This window comes from Gracilinanus agilis, chromosome 3 (genome assembly GCF_016433145.1).
Source record: "Gracilinanus agilis isolate LMUSP501 chromosome 3, AgileGrace, whole genome shotgun sequence".
NCBI classification, from domain to species: domain Eukaryota; kingdom Metazoa; phylum Chordata; class Mammalia; order Didelphimorphia; family Didelphidae; genus Gracilinanus; species Gracilinanus agilis.
Genome location: NC_058132.1, coordinates 638,957,818 through 638,971,911, shown reverse-complemented (window position 1 = coordinate 638,971,911; position 14,094 = coordinate 638,957,818). Strand labels below are relative to the sequence as shown.

General features: G+C 40.8%; 2 protein-coding genes across 2 annotated transcripts in view; one reads left to right on the top strand and one right to left on the bottom strand.

The window, feature by feature from the left end:
* Positions 1-1,787, top strand: part of GPR87 (G protein-coupled receptor 87) — a 5,305-nt gene extending 3,518 nt beyond the window's left edge. Inside the window, exon 2 of the mRNA XM_044670854.1 lies at positions 748-1,787. Coding sequence (XP_044526789.1) covers positions 748-1,787 — 1,040 coding nt within the window. The remainder of the gene's footprint in view (positions 1-747) is intronic.
* MED12L (mediator complex subunit 12L) overlaps positions 1-14,094 on the bottom strand; it is a 386,104-nt gene that overhangs the window by 159,000 nt on the left and 213,010 nt on the right. The window lies entirely within an intron of this gene.

The window sequence follows — 14,094 nt, the reverse complement described above, 5'->3', positions numbered from 1 at the left end:
AAGGGAAGGGAAGGGAAAAGGGAAGGGAAGGGAAAAGGAAGAGGGAAGGGAAGGGAAATGAAAAGGAAGGGAAGGAAAGGGAAGGGAAGGGAAAAGGAAGGGAAGGGAAAAGGAAAGGGAAGGGAAAGGAAGGGAAACACCTAAGATAAATACTTATGGAGGCATTTCAGCCATGTCCAAATCTTAGCAAAGACACTGCAGTAGTTTGCCATTTTCTTCTTCAGCTTATTTTATTGGTGAAGAAATGGAGGTAAACAGGCTTAAGTTCTCAGGAGTGGGCAACATATGGCTCTCCAGTCATATCTGGCTCTTTTGAGGGCCAGATATGGCTCTTTCTGCAAGAGCCATAAAGTCCATTTTTTTTCAGGCACTGTTACAGGAGCAGCACTGAGCACTGTATGGCTCTCACAAAATTACATTTTAAAAAATGTGGCATTTATGGCTCTCACAGCCAAAAAGGTTGCCAACCCCTGACATAGCTAGTAAGTGTCTGAGGACAGATTTGACTCAGGAAATCCTGACTCCAGACCTGTCATTCTATCCTCTGATCCACATAGCTGCCCCCAGATACACATTAGTATAGACTAAAATGCTATCTTCCATGATCAAAACTTGGCTTCCCAAATGGGATCTAATGAGTGGGGGCTTTTCCTCCTTGGTATCATCATAGATACTTGCCCATAACAGAAAACAAAGTAATGTTGGCTCATGGCCATCGCCACTAAAGATGATTTTGTTCTTTTACAGATGATGAACTGAACCAAGGCAATCCGATTTCAGGTAACTTCAGTGATCTTCACACCAACAACACAACTGCTAACAAGGAATTTGTCACAATTGTCCTACCGGTCCTCTACCTTGTCATATTTGTGGCAAGTCTTCTGCTGAATGGCCTCGCCGTGTGGATTTTCTTCCACATCAGAAACAAAACGAGCTTCATATTCTATCTCAAAAACATCGTGGTGGCAGACCTGATAATGACCCTGACCTTTCCTTTCCGGATAGTTCGTGATGCAGGGTTCGGGCCATGGTACTTCAATGTTTTCCTCTGCCGTTACTCGTCTGTTCTGTTTTACGCCAACATGTACACTTCCATTATCTTCCTCGGACTGATCAGCATCGATCGATATCTGAAGGTGGTGAAGCCATTTGGCGATTCTCGGATGTACAGCATCACTTTTACGAAGGTTCTGTCCGTTTGTGTTTGGGTGGTCATGGGCTTTCTGGCCTTGCCCAACGTCATCCTTACAAATGGCCAACCGACCGTGGAAACCATCAACGAATGCGTAAAACTTAAAAGTCCTCTGGGCGTAAAATGGCACACGGCAGTCACCCACCTGAACAGCTGTTTATTTGTTGTCGTGCTGGTGATACTGATTGGGTGTTACATTGCAATATCCAGGTACATCCAGAAATCCAGCAAGCAATTTATCAGTCAATCGAGCAGAAAACGAAAGCATAACCAAAGCATCAGAGTCGTGGTGGCTGTCTTTTTCACGTGCTTTCTGCCGTATCATTTATGTCGAATACCGTTTACATTCAGCCACTTGGACAGGCTGTTAGATGACTCAGGTCACATAATTCTCTATTACTGCAAAGAAATGACGCTTTTCTTGTCGGCATGCAACGTGTGCCTCGACCCCATCATTTACTTTTTCATGTGTCGGTCCTTTTCACGGAGGCTCTTCAAGAAATCCAATATCCGAACGAGAAGCGAAAGCATTCGGTCGCTTCAAAGCGTCAGGAGGTCAGAAGTACGCATTTATTATGAATATACTGATGTATGACATTACATAGGCTGTTTCTAGTATATAATGAGTCTGTAAAAAGTGTAAATAAATACTTCTTTTGATTACTTCTGGGTTGAGAACATCGTAAATACGCTCAAAAAATAATGAGAATGCTCAGGAATTTATACTGGCTTGAGAGTAATTGAAAAGTTTATAGAGGCATAGGATCATGGAATTAGTGGCAAAAGGGGCCTCCAAAGGCCCTTGGGTAGTTCAACTCTTTCATTGCAGAGAAGAGGAAGTGGGGCCCAGGGAGGTTGAAGAACATGCTCATTGTCACACAAGTAATAATTAACAAAGCCAGGAGTCAAACCTGGCCATCTTTCTACTTTACCACTGTATCTTTGTTGCCACTAAAATAATGATAATTATTATTATTCTGCAATAGAATACATAATAAAAATTGGTAGTCACGAAATTAAGTTGGTAACTAAAAATTAAAAGAGACCTCTACTCTATGATAGAGCAACATATACTTAACTGGTAAGTAATAGATACTCACTACTGCACATCTCAGTCATCACTTTTATATTTTTATCTTGAAATGTAAGAGGGGGACAAGCATGATGAGGAATGCCTATAAGCCCTGCTAGAAGAAGCAAAGGCTGATGGACTGGTTGAGATCAGGAGCTTCAGTAGGGCTAAAGTCAAATGAGTTTTGCATTGAATCGGGGCACCAATATGGAATATTTGTGACTCAGGGAAGCTGAGTCTCATTTGTAAGTCCTGAGCTGCATACAGTAGCACTAAAGCTAACTAGGGTCTTTCCTCTCCTTTCCCCGGAAATGGGGGTCAACCAGATTCTCTTAAGGAGGAAATGAATTGGTCCAGATCAAAAACTGAACAGCTGTGGCATTGAATCCATGAGGGACTTCTAGACTTTGAGGCTGGGTAAGAGAGGGAACCCAATGTCCCTCACCAAAAAGAAAAGAAAAAAAGAAGAGAGGATTGTATTCCTTGTAGGACAAATCCCAAAGCAAATTAGCCAGTGTACTGCTAGCCCCTCATAATTAAGTGCTAATGTGACTATGATAGAATGCATAAGGAAGAAAGAGAAGCATTTTTTCAGGGGACTTAAGGAAGAGAAACTATTTAGTCTTTAATGTCATGGCCAACAAGGTAAGAGAAGAACGAGTGTGTTGCTAATTATCGTGGAAACAAATTGAGAAACTATGCTATTCAGAGAAATTGAGAATGAGAAAGAAGCTTACACTTTCTAGCTCAATGCAGATCCAAACAAAAACCCTCTTGATAACTAACACCCTGACCAAGGGATCATCTAAATTGGGTTGGAAGAATGTTACTAAAGGAAAATCCATTCCCTACCTTGGGGGGCTTCCAGTAGCCCATTATAATTCTTCTTCTTCATTTAAAAAAGAAAAAAAAATCCTTACCTTCTGTCTTGGAATCAATACTTTATACTGGTTCCAAGGCAGAAGAGAGGTAAAAGTTAGACCACGGGGATTAAGTGATTTCCCAGTGTCGCACAGCCAGGAAGGGTCTGAAGGCACATTTGAACTCAGGACCTCCCATCTCTATGCCTGGATCTCTATCTACTGAGTCACCAACCTGCCCCTATGCATTCAACCTTCAAGTATTGGAAAACTTTTGGTTCATTTTTTAACTCCCATCCCTACTTTCAAGCCTGAATTTGCCCCTCTACCAGCTAGTCCTCTTCTGTCCTTTGGTGCCAACAGAACAAGTCTTGTCCTACTTCCATATAATAGTCTTTCAAATACTTAAAAATAGCCATAGTGCCTTGCCCGACTCTTCTCTTATCTTATCCACGCAAAAGATACTCCGTTCCTTCCAAAAGTGCTCATACAACAGTCCCATCCTCTTATTGACTTGGAGGTGCACTTTCAGACAGCTTGTCTCAGCTCTTCTATAAAAGGAGCACTCCAGACCTAGCACAGTATTAGGTCTGCCCATAGCCGAGTCCATCCCAACTATCACTTCCTCCTGCTCCGAATGCTATGAGGCTCCCTTCCTGCAGCTGTTGAAGCTGTTTCTGGTTTTTGAATAGTTCCCTTGTCATACTGTTGACTCATATGGAGCCTCTGGTCAATGAAAACCCCCTGAAGTTTTCCACAGGAACTGCTGTTGCCTTCCCTCCTCCACCCCAACTCAGAAGCTCGCTCTACCATCTGTGGAATGCAGCTCGGTTCTCCTTCGTTTCATTTCTCAGATCGTTGGTCATCATATGCCAGCGAGGGCATGGAACGAGAACCAAAAAATGAAACAACTTTTTAGCACTGCAAGTAGAAGTTGGTCAGACCAAGAATAAGGGGTCAGGCGTGGTGGGGTGTGGGGATGACATGATTTCCCTAATCTTTTACCGTCTAGTTTCACATCGAGCGTATTAAGGATAATTGACAGCAGAGCCTTTAATCTCATCTATCTAAAGAAATCTGACAGAATACGATCCAGCATCACAAACTTAGGAATATATATGTTTTCTATGTTTTGTATTTAGCCATTTCTTTTTATTTTAGGGGAAAGATCATGAAACGAAAACTATGAATTCATTCATATTCATTATTAAATCAGAGTGATCTAAGATCATGAACTTTTAAGACACTTTGGAGATAACTGAGACTGACTTCTCCATTTTATAAATGAAGAAAATAATATTCTTATTACTTACATGAATTCCTAAAGGTCAAAAAGGTAGTAGGTGGGACAGCCAAGATTTGAATCCAGATTCTCTGCTTCTGAATTCGATGTGCTTCCTATTATATTACATTATCTGTCTTTTTTTAACCCTTAATTAATTCTAAAACAGAAGACTGGCAAGGGGTAGGCATCAGGGTTTAAGTAACTAGCCCAGGGTAAGCCAGGTAGGAAGTATCTGGGGCCAAATCTAAATGCAGGTTCTCCTGAATGCAGGTTTGATACTCTATCCACAGTGTTACCCAGCTCCCCCTTAAGTTGTCCGTCTTAAGAATTTATTAAGTACTTATTAAATATCTATGAACATTTATTATTATTTTGTTGGAATTTAATAATTAATTTAATATTAGTAACTATGTATTAACAAATATCTATTAAGAATTTACTATGTACAACAAAGGCACTGGGCCAAAAGTTACAAAACAATCCCTGTGGGGGAAAGTATCTTTTATTGGCCCCTGGACATAGTCCATACTCAGGAGGGGTTTAATTAAATTAAGTCAACACAGTAAATATGGTATGAGAATAACCTCTGGGAACTTAAAGCAATTCTTCAATCTTTTCAGCACATTTTTCCTCCTTTATTAAAATTCCTTTTGGCTTTGTATCTACTGAGCAGGGATCTTGTTTTCAGGGACTTTATAATGCAGTGTGAATGGGGCAGGGCATAACAACTTAACTTCCCAGGTCCTCAGTTTCCTCATCATTAAAATGAAGTGGGGAAAAGGTAGACTAACTCTCTGTTCCTTTCCTGTTGTAAACGTATGACTGTACCATGCTACGAAAGTTGCTAAATATGACAATATTTCATTGGGATAACTTCAAGGAAAATGCACTAAACCGATCTTTGTAATTTATTTGTCTCAGTCATGTCCAAATCTTCACGATCCCAGCTGGGATTTGTCTTGGCAAAGATACCGGAGTGGTTTGCCATTTCCTGCTCTAGCTCATTTACAGATGAGGAACTGAGGCAAAGAGGTTAAGTGACTTGCCCAGGGTCACACAGCTAGGAAGTGTCTGAGGTCAGATTTGAACTCATGAAGATGAGTATTCTTGTCTCCAAGCCAGTGCTAACTAACTTCCCTATTAAACACAGAGAACATTAAAAAAAGAGGTCAAGATTTTTCTCAAAACTGAAGAAAATGGCGAATAGAATTGGGTTTTTTGTTTGTTTTTTCAATACACCAGATAATAATGATTTCCTCAATTGTCTTTTGGAACTATCAATATCTTTCTGCTTAGGAACACTAACAGGTGACTAACTTCAAATGACCTTATTCCTGGGGAGCCAACATAGAAAAGGATGGGAAGGGAAGGATGTGCTCTTCTTTTCCCATATTCCCTAAGTCAGAAGCTTAGAGGAGTGTGACTGCTATCAGGATGATGATTTCCCTTTAATATCTGCTCCCCAAGAGTATTACCAGGGACGGGGAATTGGCAGAGCAAAATTCACACTTCAAGGCCATTCTCAATCTCAACTATTTTTTAAGAAATGATCCCATACGGCACCACGGCTCTGGACTTGGACTCAGCCTCAAGACAACTACTGGTTGTGTAACCTTGGGAAAGTCACTTAACCACCCTCTCACTTTCCTCATCTGTGAAAGACAGATAATAATAGAGCTCCCTTTCAAGTTTGTTATGAGGATAAAAATGATAGAATATTTGACAAGTGATTTGCAAACCTTAAAGCTCTAATTAAATACTAGTGATGGCTTCAAACCCACCTTCCACTCCCTCCATCTTCCTCACTCCCATGTCCAATCAGTTACCAACTCTGGCTGAGCTTGCCTTTCATCATCTGTCTCACTTGCCCTCCCATGCCCACCCCCTACCCTCTCCTTGTACCCCCTGGTTCAGGTCCTCAGGACCCGGAGACTACACATTGGGACTGTTTCTAGGTTACCCTCTCAGATCAAGTCTATGCCCACTCCACAAAGCTGCCGGAATGTTACTCCCTGCACAATAAACATCACTGCCTCCAGAATTAAATACCGTTCTGTTTGCTTTTTAAAGTGAGCCACAACTTGGCTCCAGTCACTTTGTCTAGTCTTTCTTTTATTTCATAAGACATAGTCTACACCCCAACTGATTTGACTTTCTTTTTTTCTTTTCTTTTCTTTTTTTTAAATTTTAAACCCTTAACTTCTGTGTATTGGTTCATAGGTGGAAGAGTGGTAAGGGTAGGCAATGGGGGTCAAGTGACTTGCCCAGGGTCACACAGCTGGGAAGTGTCTGAGGCCAGATTTGAACCTAGGACCTCCTATCTCTAGGCCTGGCTCTCAATCCACTGAGCTACCCAGCTGTCCCTGATTTGACTTTCTTGCTTGTCTTCACCCCCTACATTTCTGTCTTTCAAGCCGGAACGCTGCTTTCTCTCTCATCTCCAACCCCCCAGCATCCCGCAGCTTTCTCAGAGAGTCCACTCAAACGCAAGCTTCTGAGGGAAACTTAGTACCTCCCAACCTAAGTCTAGGAAATTACCTTTTATATGTCTGGCATGTAATTATCTATGTCCCGTCCCCTTCCCAGCCCCTTCTTTCACCACCCCGCCAAAAAAGAAGATGGTGGCAGGTCCTTGACTCCTTTGAGGATTCAGTTTTGTCTTTGTGTCCCTAACAGAGTGGATATGGATAAGTACAGAGTGGATAAGTGTCGACTGAATTAGTAAATGGATAAATGTATCCCCAGACTGGCTACATGTAAGCCAACTAGAACGCAGCATTCAAAAAGCACAGAGTATGACTTTTTCCACAAACTTCATAGCCCGTCCTAGTCTAACTAAGCACAGGAACACATGGGGGTCTGGGGGGTCACTAAGAGAATCTGACCTGGACATCTATCTGCTCACATTGTCTAAAAGCTTCAGCCTCATACAGAATGAAGGAAAACACTGCTACGCCCTGCATATGGTTTCTTAGAGCGTTCACAATCTGGGCATGGGTGATTCCATTGGTTATTTAGGAAATATAGAGATCAGTAACTAATTGTTCAGGCATTTTAATCACGTATGACTCTTGGGATCTCCTTGGCAAAGATATTGGAGTGGTTTGCCATTGTTTCTGCAGCTCATTGGACAGATGAGGAAATAGAAGCCAATAGGGTTAAGTGACTTGCCCAGGGTCACCCAGCCAGTTAAGTCTCTGAGGTTGGATTCACACTTGGGTCTCCTTGACTCCAGACCCAGGTCTCCATCCACTACATCACTTAGCTGCCCATGTTGTTGGTAGGTTAGATCTCTATCTGGGCACTAATGGAGGCATGGCACTACAGAAATGGGATTCATGCCAGATGTCGTATGAGGCATTCACATCATCAGAAATAAAATCCCTTCATAATCCCCCTTTTCCAGAACGTTATAGTTGATGATTTTCAAAGCCTCTCAAGCTGAAATACAGAATCTCCCCAGCAGGCTTTCCCTGTCCACGAAAAAGATGTTTTAAAAACAAGTAACTCCACTGAAGACACAAACCGAAAATTAATTGAGGAAAGCTTTTAGATCACTACGAAAAAGAGACAAATTCTATCTAGCGTGTTAAAGAGAAGCTCGATTGCCTGAAAATGGAAAACTTAAAAAAAAAAAGAATTCTTTCATTGGCACGTTAAGAGTTGGAGTACCAGCTCCACTAGCTATGAGGACATGTATAGCCTAAGCCTCAGTTTCCTAATCTAAAAAATGGGGTTCATATTTGTGCTACCTCCTATATAAAATAGTTGTAGGGAAAGAGCAATATACATTTAAATGACTACCTTATACTTCTCACATTTTTATTCCTATTATGCTATTTTATCAGTTATTCTATATTAGTCCTCAGGGACTCAAATTCCATTTTAAAACACCACACAAACATTTTATCTAACAATTAAAACCTGAAGGTAATAATATCAGATCAAAGAGGAGGGGATATATATTTGGCTCACGATATGTATATATACACATAGTAATCATCTTTCTAAATGTTATTTTACTTATTTATTTAAAAAATAACCCTTATCTTCTGTCTTAGACTTGATACTGAGTATTGGTTCCAAGGCAGAAAAGCAACAAAGGCTAGGTAATTGGGGTAAAGTGACTTGCCTAGGTTCATCCAGCTAGGATTTGTCTAAGGTCACATTTGAACCCAGGACCTCATGTCTCCAGACCTTATTCTCTATCCACTGAGCCACCTAGCTGCTCTTTGCATTTTATATACATCTAAGTGTACCAAAATATTCTAGAATTCCCATAAAACTCATGGAAAATATACAGGTGGAAAAGTACTGTTTCTATGCCATGTTTCTCTGATTCTCTTTTCCTATCTATTGATTATACTCCTCACTTCAAATTTCCCTTTGAAATGACGATCCTCAAGCTAAAATCTGGGTAGCATCTGAACTTTTCAACTTAAGAACGAAGCTGGTTCTAGAGAGCCACATTCATTGACAAAATAAAACCAACAAGTATGGATTGAGCACGCATTAATTACATCAAAGTGCTGTGTCTAGAGTCACTTTCAACACAGTTTTAATTAAAAAACCTCAAAATATCCAGCTGGATACATTCTTCAAGATGAGCTTTTTCTTGCAAAGTAGAACTGGGCACATTCGAAATACTAAGGTAGACAGTGCCACCTAGAGGTGCCTTTATTTTTTAGGAAATCAAGAGCGAGACATGGCCTCTTTAGAGTAATCATGAAGACTGAGTTGGATGGATGATCTTGGAAATGGGATTTAAAAAAAAAAAAAAAAAGCATTAAGTAAAAGGACAAAGCCCAGGTGTCTCTGGTCAAATCCTTCAAATCTGAAGTTGTCTCCTTTTTTAAACCCTTATCTTCTTCTCTCTTGGGACCAATGCTGTGTATGGATTCCAAGGCAGAAGAGCAGTATGGGCTAAGCAAGAGGGGTTAAGTGACTTGCCCTGGATCTGAGAGCTAGGAAGCATCGGAGGCCAAATTTGAACCCAGGACCTTCTGTCTCCAGGCTCTCCTAGCTGCCCCCACCTTTTGTTTTCTTCTGCAAATTGAGAGGGAAATATGAGATAATCTTTTAGGACCTTCTAGCTGTGACATGCTATGTTTCTCTGATTCTCTTTTCCTATCTATTTTATAATTATACTCCTCACTGCCCTTAGTATTGTTGGGGAGAGGTATAGGGGGGAGAAAAGGGAGGGAGACAGAGACACAGAGAGAGAGAGAGACAAAGAGACAAAGAATCAGAGACAGACAAAGGTTACCAAAAAAGCTACAGTACAGGAGGCAGCTACATAGACTTGGAGTTAGAAGGACCTGGATTCAAATCTGTCCTTAGATATTTCCTAGCTGATAGACCCTGGACAAGTCACTTGACCTCATTTTCCCAGCCCTTTCCCTAGAGTTGTTACGAAGTTAGAATTTTACCAAGACAGAAGTAAGGGTTTTTTAAAAGTCCTGAAAGAAGTCGTTATCTACTAGAGCAGTGATTCCCAAAGTGGGTGCTGCAATGATCCAGGGGGAAAGGTGATGGCCACAGGTGCATTTATCTTTCCTATTAAAATTTTAAAAAATTAATTTCCAGGGGGATAAGCAATATTTTTTTCTGGAAAGGGGGCGGTAGGGCAAAGAAGCTTGGGAACCTCTGTAGTAGAGGAAACAACAGACATTAAGTAGGTATTTTAAGATAAAGTCAAAGTAAATGGAAGGAAACTCAGAAATGATGGTCTTCCTTTCCCCCCTCTCAAAGAAAGGTGTGCCTCTGGCATATGCCTCCTTTGTGACCCTGAAAATCAGTGATCTCCAAGGCCATAAATTAGAAAGATGCTGATGTGGACTAGTAGAGGGTATTTCCACACTAAGAGTTCCCTACACCAATGACACTGCATTTCCAGTTAAACGATTCTAATAAACAACTCCCATTTTTATAGCTAAGGTTCATGAAACCCTTTTTTCACAATATCCCTGGGAAATAAGGGGTGCACATGGGGTCCCCAATCTGTCTTGGCCAGGGAACACTGAGTCTGTACCCCGGCTACTTGTAGGGGAATATGTTGCAATGATGAAAGGACTTGATGGGAGAGAACAAACTCTGGGTGGTGCCCTCCCTGCTCCAGCTGTATCCTTCAGAAAGGCAAGTCAGCACATGATTCTGACACTCCTTAGAGTCTCTGAGTGTGACCAGTAGTCCTCCCTGCCTGGCCAAGCACTTGACAAGGAGCAACTGTTGTTACTCATGGCAGACAGCTCGGAATATTTTCAACCTAAGATAAATCAGGGAAACTCTGCTGATAAGCCATTAAACTTGCTGTGCATTTTATTTTATTTTATTTTATTTTAAAACCCTTAACTTCGGTGTATTGGCTCCTTGGTGGAAGAGTGGTAAAGATGGGCAATGGGGGTCAAGTGACTTGCCCAGGGTCACACAGCTGGGAAGTGTCTGAGGCTGGATTTGAACCCAGGACCTCCCATCTCTAGGCCTGACTCTCAGTCCACTGAGCTACCCAGCTGCCCCCTTGTCATGCATTTTATCCAGACAGAACATAGAACTGAGATGGCCAAAAGGAATAAAAATAATATAAAAGACTTTGACGTGATGGGAAAAAAAGGTTTCTTCTGAGTTGGATCTGAATTTGAGACAGAATCTCAAAGATCTTGTTGCTTCTGGCATTTGTTGTTTCTTCCCAAAATAAACATGCTTGACGGTGGGGGCAACCTTCTGAGACTGAGATCGGGGTATCTCCATATCTTAAGGTATCAACTACTCTCAGGAGAATATCACAGTTGCTGATTCTTGTTAAAGTTTTTCTGTCGATGCTCATCTTTATTTATTTATTTTATTTTTTGAAAAATTTTCCATGGTTACATGACTCATGCTTTTACTTTCCCCTTCACCCCTCCCATATTCAATGCACATTTCCACTGGTTTTAACATTCGATGCCCATTTTTAGCTTGTGAGTAATAAACATTCCTTATGGAGGGAAGGAAAACCTGCCCTTTGCATGATCTCCAGTGCATTTTGGATATCTTTCAGCTTTTTTTCCTTTGGGAAAGGGGAACAAGGGAGGACTGGAAAAGGCAGGCATTAAACCTAAACTTTGAGTAATTCTCCTCCTAAGTTCCAAAGAATGTAGGAAATGGGCCTAACCACTGCCCCTTGAATCATTCAGCCAGAACGTGCCAGGGATAGGACTTGAACCCCCCCCCATGGCCATTAACCAACACTTCCCCTTTCATATCAACCACAGAAATCAAATAATCTGACACATGAAGATACAAGTTTCCTTATCTAAACTCAAAAGGCTCTGGATCTTTTAATTTTGTTTTGTTCCAAGGTGACTGATTATATTGATTGCTTTACTAATGTTGGTGCCATCCTGGTATTGCTGCTAGCAGAAATTCAACCTGATCATTATAAATGATTTCTTGAATGAATTGCTGTAGTCTGTTTGGCAGAATTTTATTTCTAATTTAACTTATCCTTCTATATTTTATAAGGTTTAGGTATTAGTACTACTTATGGCTCATAAAAGGAGTCTGGTACAATGTTTTCTTTATCTCAATTTTTAGAGCAATCTGTATAATATTTCTATTGTTTTTTTAAAGTTGATAGATTCTACTGTAAATAATTTTAAAACCAGAAGATGGGGGGAAGTTGGGTGGCTTAGTGGATGGAAAGCCACACCCAGAGATGGGAGGTCCTGGGTTCAAATCTGAACTCAGAAACTTCTTAGCTGTGTGACCCTGCGCAAGTCACTTAACCCCATTGCTTAGCCTTTACTACTCTTCTGCCTTAGAACCAATACACAGTATTGATTCTAAGACAGAAGGCAAAGGTAAAAAAAAAAAAAAACACAAAACAAAACAAAACCAAAAAGAGAAGATACTCTTTCTCCCCTGCTTTTGGTATTTCCTTTACAGTTAGTTCTCTATCTTTCTCTGAGAATTACTTATGATCTCTATTTGGTTTTTTCTTGGTTTAATTATATTATAGTTTCAAAAGTTTCCTGTGGGATTGGTTATAATTTCATGCCGTATTTGCTATTTTGGGGGAGGATTTTTTTTTTGCCTCTTTTAAATCAGGTTGGTTAAATGTGTATCAGGTCCTCTAGATTTTTCATGGAACTACTATGGCCTCCAAGAAGAAAGTCTTTTGCCTAGTTGGGAGGTCCATGGGTATGAAATACTAATATATAAGTAGGTATTTTTTCAAGTAGGTATCTCTTTCTAATTCTGCCTGTATCTCTGTATCTATCCATCCATCCATCCATCCAACCATCCAACCATCCAACCATCCATCCATCCATCCATCCATCCATCCATCCATCTATATCCCCATGTTTTCAAGTAGGTTTAAAGTACACAGACCACTCATAGAAACTTCCATCTGGTTCATTTTTCCAAACCAGACTGATTTACCCCTCCTCAGGCAGCCTGGTGATCCTCCATTGTCAGGGGCACACCAAATTGGTGCAGAGCTTAAATCTGTTACCACATTGGTTTTTGCTCTATCACAGCTCCAAACTCAAGTAATACTTTAGCCTCAGTGTCCCCGGCATCGTGAGGTATGTACCAACATGCTTGGTATTTTGCATTACTTTCAGATTTTTTTTCAAAATAGTTGATTAGTTAGCTGATTATTTTTTCTCTTCTTCCTATTTTCCTTTGGGGGGGAAAATTCTTTGATATATGACAGTGATTCCCAAAGTGGGCGCCACCGCCCCCTGGTGGATGCTGCAGCGATCCAGGGAGATAGTGATGGCCACAGGTGCATTTGGGGGTGGAATAACTGTAAGGGGGCGGTGATAGTATGTGACAGTGGGCACTAAGTAATATTTTTTCTGGAAAGGGGGCATAGGCCAAAAAAATTTGGGAACCACTGATATATGAGAGGGTCCTCTTGGATGGGGGGAAGGGAAGATTACAGGTGGGAATGTGTTGTGAAAACAAAAGATGACACTATAAATGATCTCTGAAAAGAATTAAAGAGCAACCAAAAACCATAAATGTTTCCCTTAGGATTGAAAAAGAATCATCACTTTCTGTGAAGATGACCTGAGAGAAAACAGAGAGGGAAGGTACCACTGGGCAGTCTCCATGGCAACCATAAAGCAACAATCACATGTCTGATACCTTCAATCATAGCTTCATGGACAAAGGTCTGGAGTGGTCCAAGGATTGAAAGCCTGTCCTTGCAATAAAAGGGCTTAAAAATTGCAAGCAATTTTCTCAAAGAAAAAGGGTCTTAGAGATCTATACCTCCATGCCCTTGGGAACACACAGGTGAATTATTGCATTAAAAATGTGTTGGGTTTTTTTTTAACCATAGCTGATGGATTAGTCTAGGAAATCTGTCTCCTCTTCCCTCTTCCCTCCTCCCTCATAATCAGTGATAAAATTCCACAGCCTAAATTTACTTTTATTATCGTCACTGATTGAGAATAAAGTTTCTCAAATCATATGGCTAGTGACTGATGTCAGAAGAAGGATGAGATCATTTCACCTTTGTACAGTGTCCTTTTATACGTGCTAACAGGAGATTATAAACCCCTTAACCTGACAATTTCTCATCCCACAGGAACTAGCATCATGCTGAGTTGCACACAAATTGTGATACACAAAGGGCAGGCATGAGGATGGTTCAAAGTGGCAAGATTAAACAGAACTTCCAGTAAGGAATCAC